General features: G+C 36.2%; 1 protein-coding gene across 3 annotated transcripts in view; it reads left to right on the top strand.

Moving 5' to 3' along the window:
* Positions 1–9,682, top strand: part of NR2F1 (nuclear receptor subfamily 2 group F member 1) — a 13,686-nt gene extending 4,004 nt beyond the window's left edge. For all 3 annotated transcript variants that reach the window (XM_044064139.1, XM_044064138.1, XM_044064140.1), the window contains exons 2-3: positions 1–331; positions 5,457–9,682. The exon at positions 1–331 is cut by the window's left edge. In XM_044064139.1, the coding sequence (XP_043920074.1) occupies positions 1–331; positions 5,457–5,731 (606 nt within the window). In that variant the 3' untranslated portion in view covers positions 5,732–9,682. The remainder of the gene's footprint in view (positions 332–5,456) is intronic.
* Positions 9,683–11,240: the final 1,558 nt, after the last annotated feature.

The raw sequence follows: 11,240 nt of genomic DNA, 5'->3' as shown, positions 1-11,240 counted from the left end.
GAATTGGCCGCCCGCTTGCTCTTCAGCGCTGTTGAGTGGGCCCGCAACATTCCGTTCTTCCCGGACCTGCAGATCACGGACCAGGTGGCCCTTCTGCGATTGACGTGGAGTGAGTTGTTCGTGCTCAACGCCGCCCAGTGTTCCATGCCCTTACATGTGGCCCCTCTGTTAGCTGCAGCCGGCCTTCATGCCTCGCCCATGTCCGCCGATCGGGTGGTCGCCTTCATGGATCACATCCGTATCTTCCAGGAGCAGGTAGAGAAACTGAAGGCCCTGCACGTCGACTCTGCTGAGTACAGCTGCCTCAAAGCCATCGTTCTCTTCACATCAGGTGAGGGTTCACGGGTGGTGAAAGAGCTTGGGGGAAACTAGTGCAATGACAGTTTTGTATATTATGTTGTGTGCTGTTTTAATATAATTTTCTGCTGTTGATCATTAGGTCTTCAAAGAAAAAATGTGTGTGTGTGTGAGGGAGAGAGAGAATGGTGGTGCTGCGTTAGTGTTTTGATTTATGTGCCCGGAGCGACCAAATTTCTGTTAAAAATGTGCATGTTGTGAATTTTATTTCAGAATACTACAAGCGCCGGAAACCGGCTATTGATTCAGTTCGTGAATATTGAAAAAAATCCCTTAAACATTGTCTAAAAAAATGTTTCCCTGCTTGAAAGTATTTCAGTTCTGTGTCTTTAGGAAAGTCTGACTCACAATTATTTTATCTTGAATTTATAGACAGTGCTAGAGAAGAAGATACCTGCAGTGAATGAGAATGCTTGGAAAACAATAAACTCTTTGTGTGTCGGCTTATAATTAAAGATTCACGTACAGAGCAACTCCCTATAGGATGAAAGACGTCCATCTGTATTTTAAACACACGCACATGCAAACTTGTACACATGGTCCAGGCGAAGGCGATTATTATCAGTCTCTGTTGACATGCAGTCATATCTCTCAACTGTCTGGATTTTCACAGAATGTCCAGATTTTTGCCTCATATTTTAGTCTGTTTCTCCTAAAATTGTGGTTTACTGGCAAATCACTGAGGGCTAAATTCAGAAAAAATAATGGCAGACATTTGAGTTTCAGACTTCATAAAATTAATGCTAATGCAAAACGTGTTATTCTAGCAACTTTCTAAGTCTGTAAAAGCAATATCTAAAAGGTGTCCCTATTTTGGGGCTTTTGTACCATAACACATTATTTGTGGCGTTGCCCAGATTCCTTGCTGTCGGAGGTTAAGACATATGCATGCAATAAAAGTAGAAGCACTTTCTTTTTACATAGCTTTACCCTTCCACGCATCTTCATAGATGCAGTGATTGTTGTGTTATGAATTTTTTTGGTGGACGTGCAAAGAAGAAGGAGAAGCAAGTAAAACTGTCAAGCAGGAAATGGGGGGCACTATGACGCTGAGACCTACGTTCTCGTTTAAATAATGAGTCAAGTATATGATTGAGTTATTGAGCGTCAGTCTGAGATGTATAGAATGGCAATGCGTGTTACTGCCTTCTTTATCAAGCTGCAAATTGAGAGAAGCCTGTTCGTGTAGCATATCCAGTATAGGGTACAAAAGTCTTTAAATATGTGTGTTATGTAGAACTGAGTACTGTATGCTAGTCTTAGCACACCCACCACCCAAAACAAAATCTAAAGGCTGCAGATGTTACACCTTATGGGACTATTCCACTGTACTCACGTGCAGCCTAAATATATGGGTTTTGATTAAAGCAGGTTAGCTGTATGTATAGGAGCAGGAGAGTATTGGACTTTGACTTTGAATGCTCCCGCCTTCATAGTACGCACTTTTAAGAAGTAAAAATAAATGCAAATAAAATAAAAAGAATTTTAACTCCTTGATGCAAAACACTAATACACGACCTTCTAAGGAAAGGATGACTGCCAGAAAAATTGAATGAGTAATAGTAGGAAAAGGGGAAGAGACTGCGTGCTCTAAATAGTTATAATTATACTACTAATAGGTAAACTAATAGTTTAATTAATAGTTAAATCCCTGGCTTGAATAACGTGACATGGAATGGGTTTTAAGTACAGCAGCAGACTTTGCATCGTACGACCCTAACCTCCCCCACCCAAAAAAAAAAAAAAACGTTTCAGTGATTTGCTGTAAGAGCATCACAGTAAGGTAGTGGCATAGTGCACTATCCACAGGCAAAGTATACTTTGTTTTGTGACTGTCACGTGAGACTACCAATATCTCTAGTAAAGTAATGTGCTGTATAGTCCTAGTAATTTAATTCCAATTATCCAGTTACCTCCAGGACTATGAGGTATCGCTATCACATAGCCAGCAAGTTATACTAAAAAGATAATTTATTGTGGCTTAGATGAAGAAGTAATGGCAGAAACGGGCTACATCAGTTAAAGTAGTACGATTTGCAGACGAAATAGGATGTTGTTTGTTTCTGTTACAAAAATAAAATTGTGTTGATAAAAGCAGTTTACTAATTAAAATAAATATTCATGTAAATAACGGTATGTCCCTAACAAAGGCACATGAAATGCATCAGATGTGGTAAACAATACTTGAGCAGGCTTTGATGATGAATGTATGTTTGTGTTGAAATTGACTGGCGTTCGTTTTACTTTGAGTATAGTATATTACTAGATTGTTCCGATGTATAATGTTATAGAAATATACTACTAACTATAATAATAATAATAATAATAATAATATAAACAGTATTGAACATACATGCAGCCAAACTCTTCTACTGCCAGTCTGGAAAGAGATTATTTGCCAGACTGGAAATACTTCGGTGTGTTTCTAAAAATCCCCTGGCTTTAAGGTCATTCATCTCTATGCGTCTGTTTTTGTGTTGGGAGGGGGGGGGGGGTACATGCATTTCATTACCCTTGTAGTAATATATTTCGGTGCTAGTTTTATAAAACTAGTAGCTGTTGTCCCATTGTTTTCTGTGTGTGTGTGTGTGTGTTAGGCCATGATTTCAGCTTAGTTCCTAAATAAGCTCAGCTATGATACAAAGCAATCTGCACAGATATATGCGGCAAACTTGTGCATATAACGTGGACCCGCCAACTGACAGCTAAACAGATAGGCAATTACTTGTGTAAAGGTTACTAAGTGGTGATTTTCTTCTCTTACACTGTGTAATTAAAACCAATATGCAGGAATTTCAAATATACCACAACCTTAACCAACGTTTGTGTGTGTGTGTGTGTGTGTGTGTGTGTGTGTGTGTGTGTGTGTGTGTGTGTGTGGACGTCCTCGCCTATTTGTTTTATTGTAAGTACATTTAAAATGTAATAAAATGCGTGTCTTCATGGAAAGTAGGACATGATCAGGAAGGAGACTTCATCTTCATATGGCAGTAATGCTTTTATTGCTTGTTTATCTTATCTTTGTAGCTTGATATTTCAAAGTTTTAAATACAAAGCACCTGATAATATTTTAAGTTTTATTTTAACTGGGTGTCCTTCATGGGTGCTGTGAACAGTTTAGGTGGTAAAGAGCTTTATTTGTTAACTTGCGGTTTTATATTTGGCTTCATCCCTGTTGTATAAATCTTCTAACTGGAATAATCGACTCTCTTTGATGATAGAATGCCTGGTTAACTCTATTGTATTAGTGCTGAGCAAGATAAAGCAAAATAAAAAATATGTATCTACCATATTCTTTTAGAAAATATACGCTTGCTACTTTCTAACTGTACGAGTTTTACATTTTAATATAATATAAATAAATAAACATGCACATGTTGAAAGTGGCTGCAAGTCTTTATATATAGCTATTATTTTATAAAAGAGAATAAAATGATAGTAAAGATAACCAATCAGTCATCGCACAAAACTTTTAAATAATCGAATAAGTAAGTGTTGTGTTCTTCACCCACTCACCCCAGAAAAACAACATACCTTTCTCCGTGAATGCATACAATAAACGATGGATAGATGTCCAAATACATATAACTGAATGTGTCAGAAGAATGTTTGAGAAAAGGGCTGGTTACGGTTTAGATGAGGTGTTCTTAATATGAAGAGATTTTTAACATGATGTGCAATATTTTCCATGTAATTTCGAATATGGTTACGCAAGCCTATTTTTACTCATTCCACTCTACAGACTGTGCTCTTGTACAATACTTTTTTTATAGGTAAACTAACAGTAAGTCTTAAAAACAGATCTAAATAAAACACTGCTTTTCTAAAACGTGGTTTTAATTCTCTTTTTCTGAAGAAAGAGAAAACGAAAGATAGCGAAAGAAAGAAAGAGCACTGGGCCAAATATGGTGTTTAAATATTTTGTTTTATTTATGTTTTAGGTGAAGAGATGAAAAAAAGATAATGTAAAAATAAGGATAGTATAAATCATGATTGTATTAATGCTTCGAAAGTTATGCTTATACATATCTGAAAATATTTTATGAGCGAGAAAAAATATTTAGTTGAAGTACGGTCATACGTAGAAGTATGTTCATTAGGATACAGCTATAATTATTAATTGATGTTATAAATGAGAATATGGAAAATTATTGAAGCAGACCTATCACTTGTTTGTTCAGTAACCATGAGTAGTAAATACATCATATCAGTGTGAGTATGGACACGCAGTGATCACTTAAAATTTCTAGAACACGTAGCTATGTGTCTGTCACTGCTGCTTCGTCCACATATTTAATCAAGGCAGGCCTGTTAATGTAGATATCCTGTGTCATTTTAGCTATTCTGTGAATAATATCAACGCATATGTTTTCTTTATTGTTATTTTTATGGGGGACTCTAGGATGAGGTTTTAACTTACCCGGGGTGATGGTGGTGCTTTCAGGAGGTACAAGAGCATTGCTGTAGGTATATGGATTCACGCTGTGCTGTGATTCCACTTCAGTGCTCTACACGCATCAACATATGAAAAACTGTTTGATAGTTCATTTTTGCTTTTCAAGACGCTCATTTTATGACACCTGTTTTCATTTATTTATGTATTTATTTATTTTTCTAGCATTAATTGTGGAAAAATGCTTGCACCTGTATATTGTCTAGAGTAGAACAATAGCAATTCACCCTTTAAAGGTTGTGTAATGTAAAGCGTTATTTTTATCCAATGCATTGATCCATGGTTGGGGTGGAAAAAGTGTTACAGCTGTGGCAGCTATCAACAAATTGTTGATACAGGAAAGCTCTGAATATGCCCAATAACATGCTTTCTGTGGGGAAGACTTCACAATTAGGCGATTTCTTCAAATGTGCATCACATATGGTTGTGTAACTTTTTATAAGTAGACGTCCTTTCTGATGATTTTATTAATGTATTATCATTTTGAAAGCAAATTTTGAAAAATTGTTTATTTAGAGCATGCAGTTTTGAAAGCTGGAATTGTTGCTGACTATAACTAATTGTATTCTCTTTGTTTTCTTCCCTCTATCCTAATTTCTATTATTTCCCCATATTTTTTTTACCTGCATTGGGTCTGGCTGACCAGACGCGTGTGGTCTGTCTGATGCAGCCCATATAGAAAGTCTGCAAGAGAAATCTCAATGTGCCCTGGAAGAATATGTAAGGAGCCAGTACCCCAACCAGCCGAGCCGCTTCGGCAAGCTCTTATTGCGACTACCTTCCCTTCGCACAGTGTCTTCTTCTGTCATCGAACAGCTGTTCTTTGTCCGCTTGGTAGGTAAAACTCCAATTGAGACTCTCATCAGAGATATGCTACTTTCTGGAAGCAGCTTCAACTGGCCTTATATGTCTATCCAGTGATCATAGAGGACTGAACAAAAGGCAGTATGGGACCAACACACAAATATACAAACAAATTAAATGCCACAAAGGGTGATTCTGATAAAGTGTATGATGGAGAACATTTTAAAGGAACTCCTGATTTCTTAAGGAGAAAATGCATCTGTCACGGTGTTAATATAATAAATCAATAAGACTATGTGGATTTTGGACTGCTGTGGATATTATCTGTACAGAAAGGAAAACTGAACTGAATCCTGTGTATACACATATACAGCACATTGTTCACTGTTTTGTAAAATACTGGTCTTTATTTTCATTTTTGTAAAACTGAAAAACATGGTATGCGCATTAAAATAAGAAAAAAAGAACTTAGGGGGAAATAACATTTTCCAAATGATTATCAGACTTTGTCCCGTGTCTACGTATCTATCTGTTTTGTATTTTTCTGGTTCCAAACCAGTTTACCTGTGATTCTATACTAATAATTTTGATATAACATTTTGCTTCTTATAATGAGTACGATGTATGTTGTCCAAGCTATGTTCTTCAAGAATTAAAATTGAAGTGAGAATTTAAAGAAAGAATAAAGAAATTTAGAAAAAAAGACAGAGAAAACGAAAACTAGAGGAGTCATGTTGCTTACAATTTGCTGAAAAAACTTTCAGAAGAGGAAACATTCAGAGTAGTAGGTCAATTTAAAGGGCAGTGTGCAAAATAAACTTTTAAAAGACGAAATGTAAACTGATCAGATGTACATTTGGCACTCTTGGCTTCGTGTTTGATGAAACGGAATGCTAAAATCTGAGGCAAAACTTGAGTATGCATGCTACAGCTCTGGACAGCCATTAAGTCTGAAGAGTATCATTGCAACGAAGCCTAAAGTATTCGTTAAATTGCTCACACCTGTGTATGTGTGTGTGTGTGTGTGTGTGTGTGTGTGTGTGTGTGTGTGTGTGTGAGAGAGAGAGAGAGAGAGAGACAGAGCGAGAGAGACTGAAACAGACAGACATACAGACACACGCGCACGCACACACACAAACGCGGTAGAAAACACACAGAAAATGGGAAATACATCAGTGCAATATTGTTAATTTACTTTTCTAATGGAGTAATGCCAACCGAAAGAGCTGTGTTGCAGACTTGTCAAGGTGCTGATCACGTAGTTACTTCCGGTTGTCATTTAAAATGGGCCACGCCAATGCATCACATTAAAGGCATTTTAACTAAGATAGCGCAGTTTATTACACAAAACAGCATACCCACGCATGCATATCATGCACATTTATGGGTATACACGCCCCAACTCGCACACACACACACACACACGCGCGCACAAAAATACCGCACCCCTGATGTATTTATTTGTCATTTGAGATACCTTAGTTGCCCTCTGCTAGCTGAAGACTCCTTTAATAGCTCACTCGCTTTACCTTTTTACAGAAGTTGAATTAAACCTGGAGAGCCTCTACGGCCAAGGATCTTTTTCTCAACTTATGAAGAAATATGCATTTGAAGGACGTAAGTCGCTGGCCTTCAACAAATCCATAATAAAGTGTATTTTAAATTAATGTCTCATATATTTTCTATTATTATTCTATTATTATTATTATTATTTTTACTTAATGACCAGTTTCTAAAATTACGTGAATTCAGTATATTGGAAATATGACTGGCTTTGGACTTTCTTTTAATATTACATGCTGTGATATCCGAAGTTAATGTTATGAATGGGCGAGTGGGGTCAGATAATTTACGTAGGGTATATATCATGGGTTTCAGTACAGAAGTCTCCTTGTGACTTTCTAGTCATATGATTTAACATAAAAAGTCATTATGTTTTAATAACCAAAATGAACACACCAAAACACAATCCATATGAAATATTATACAGTGGCAAAATACTAGCATAGAACTTCAGATCATACAAAGAGTAAGATAAAGTACTCCACAGCAAAAGTCTTGTAGCAGAGAAAACAAATATTAATCTCAAAGACCATTTTGCCCAGCTTTTTGGGAGCTTAACATTTCGTCTTTGGTAGTCAACAAGAAAGGGTCCAGACCTCCTTAAATACCTTGGTGTAGGGAGAGGTGAATGCGGTTGAGGGCTTTGTTCTTTTCCAGGTTCTGGTAGACCCCGCCCCCCGCTACGCATGCTCCTAGGTCTTGTAATATCCAAGTTATACAGCGAGAATTACGCCAATTAGTTGGAAACTGAGCATCCAAGAGAAGCAGCGTGGGTCGAAATAAGATAGGAAAATAGGAAAGTTTCAACTTGGCAAAGGGTGTCACTACAACTTTTTTCTCGTTTCCTGTCAGTTTCCCTTGCTGCCCCCCCCCCCCCAAAAAAAAAGAAAAACTTAAAACATGTATGTTAATACTTGAAACAATTTGAGGGCGTACATATAATTTGCTCTCTGTGTTGAAAGGTTTCATTTCTGGCCCTAAGAAGGAAAATAATTATTTCTGAGTTTGTTTCCAAATTTGTTAATAGATTCATGATAGCGATGTTGTCTTCATGAACTGTGGACTGCCTTGTGACACAGGAATACTACTTTACTGCTGCAATTATATTATATATAATTTATAAAGTATTGTCTTTTGCAGTATTCCAGAACGGAGGCATTCTTGGAATGTGCCTTCGCCAGTAACACAAATAATAATGCTGACTTCTGTATAGTATCCGTATTTAAAGGGTGTGTACTTACAGAATTCACTTTGACTTTCTTCTCAAACAATTTCATTAGGCAGCATAGTGAGGTCAACTCTATACACCATTTTTATTTATGAATTTAATTGCAAGTGGTGTTTTCTGAACATTCTAGACAAATCTACTTGAGTTTAAAAATCTGTCATTGTCTTCCATGTACCGTTAATTTCATCTAAAATGTGTTCGTCAGGTGCACACAAAGTATGAGAGTTTAGAGCATCGGCTGGCAATTTCTGTGGTTACACTTTTGTAATATTCACTTGATTAATAAGATCGTTGAAATGGACTAGCTGGTATGTTTGTACGAAGTAGTACTTTTAGACAATGGTTCCATTATATTGAAATAAATCAATTTAGGCTACTGCCTGTACAACTTTCTTATTGAATGTTTCGCCAAACACAAAACTTTAAACTTAAACTAAGTACAGTTGAAATGAAATGAAATAATTTCTACAGTAACTGTCATTGTAATGTATTATTATTTACAGTGTGTATGTTGCACTGAACACGGTACTGATAACAACAAAAGTATTAAGTCTTGCTGTCTTTTCTTTCTCTTTTCTTTCCCCCCCCAAGATATGCAATAAGCAAACTTCTTTTTAACATCCCTTATGCTGATACTTGATTTTTTTTGGGGGGGGGGGGGCGTTAAAGTAATATGACATCATTTCTGTATCATGTTTAGAGTTTAGATGAAAGTGTTCCTTATCTGATTGGAAAACTGATGGCAAGAGTATGTGATTACAGATAACACCTTATCTATATATTCTCAAATGCAGCTTTGATTTTTTTTGTAAGAATGGAATTAATTATTAGTATATGCAAAAAGCGAGTTCTAGTCTCAGGGGCTCCCCATAAGTGGTACATTTTAATTTCAGAATCGTTGTACATGTGTTATGCCGTTTTCGCACAGCAAGAAGTGAGTTAAATAAGGCTTAAAAAGTCATTTTGCACACCTTTTATTAAAGGTCGTCTTTTATATTTAATGATCCCTGGTTATTATTTAACAATGCTGTGGTATCCCAGATATCTTTAACAAGCAGTGAAATGTTGTCTTAGAAGCAAACTACCCTTTCTTGTGCAAAAGAAGGGGCCATTCTTTGTAAACCATGACAAAAATGTCAGAAAAGAGCCCAGTCATAAATGTTAAGCACTTGGCGTGATATTGATAGGTGGCATTTGTTATTATTGATGTTAGTAGCATAACAAAGTAAAACTTAATTTATTTTCTTAATAAATGCAGTCATTGGCTGTAAAATGTTTGTCTACGGTTTCTTTTACACTGATTTCTACAAAAGCAATGTCAGTTTTTTAATATCTTGTTAAAATAATGAAAATAAAACTTTTATAGGAGGCTTCCTAAAGATTTATGAATCGTAAACTACCATTACACATGCATATTGTATCAGAAATGTGCGAAAAATAACTATTATGCTTAAATACTGTTCTTGTTATGTTAGGTGCGTGTGTGTGTGCGCGTGCGTGCGTGTGTGTCTGTGTGTGTCTAAAGTAGGATATTTTAAGCCTAAAACATCGAATATCCAGCACCCAAAATTAAAAATATCACATGATATTTCCCATGCTCTCAAACCACAATATATTATGTTGCTTTACACTAGTATTTTTCATGTGTCTGTTGGTCAAGGTGTAGCTAGGCAATCTTAGTATGCCCAGTTGAGAATATATATTTTTCCTCAGAACATCTCATAAACATTTTGTCTTATTGAGACAAATATGTCTGGCACTGTCTAAAATGATGTCTACAACATGGGTCTATACATAAATATTTAATAATCGGAATACTCCTTGCAAATCAGTCTGTTAATGGTTCTACGCTTTTAGCTATACCTTCTTTTGAGGAAATTTCCTTGTTTTGAGTCTTAAAGATTAACTCATTTCCACACTGGGAGGGTCTTTCACACATTCGTTAATATTTTTTTAATATCCACTGTAAGTAGTATCCATGCTAACTCATCTACATAACTCATTGTAAGCACGAATGTAATACTTTTCAAGATTGCTATGAGCTTCCTACAACTGTTACCAAGTGTTCATTTGTTCTATGTTAACAGGGGTGACATTTTGGAGACAGAATGTTGAGAGGTATGATTGTGTGATTTAACAGCTAGTGTACGTTTGTTCAGTACAAATGAGGCAGCATCTGAAAAGATGCATATTTTTAAATATTAGGTGGGTGAGTTCCTGCAATTAATACATACTCGACCTTTCTAGCTACACTCCTGCTTTCAGTGTGAACATGCAAAAGCACATAGTGAAACAACTGTCTTCCAACAAACCCAGTAGTTGCATATCTGTATATTTCGTTAAAATGGTGAAGGTGGTGAGCAGATATTTTAAAGACATTTGGGGCTGACTTTACTTTTTGGTTTGATCTTGTGATAACAATAACAGATAAAGTCGTAAGAACAAAAATAATCCCTTTAGAAAGGACAGTACTTACTGCGCCCTTTTGTTGACTTTTCTGTCTGTAAGTGAGGTGTATACACACACACACCTCAACTGTCAAGATTTTTGCCTCATATTTTCTCTGTTCCTCATAAAATTTGTGGTTTTGTAGCAAATCATTAAGAAATGAAGTCATTAAATTATCACAGATGTCTGAGTTTTAGACTTCATATCCTTCAGAAAATACATTCTAATGCAAAAAAAAAAAACTGTTACTCTAGCAACTTTCTAAGATTATAAGAACAACATCTAACATCTAACCCTGTTTGGGGGCCTTTGTGTCTTCTTCATTTTTTGCTTTGTCCAGATTTCTTTCGCTAAGAGGTTGAGAGATACACACAAACACACACACAT

Source organism: Protopterus annectens, chromosome 2.part2, assembly GCF_019279795.1.
Source record: "Protopterus annectens isolate FY-2018-M chromosome 2.part2, PAN1.0, whole genome shotgun sequence".
NCBI lineage: Eukaryota > Metazoa > Chordata > Ceratodontiformes > Protopteridae > Protopterus > Protopterus annectens.
The sequence above is the reverse complement of the archived record's forward strand: the minus strand, read 5'-3'. Positions and strand labels throughout refer to the sequence as shown.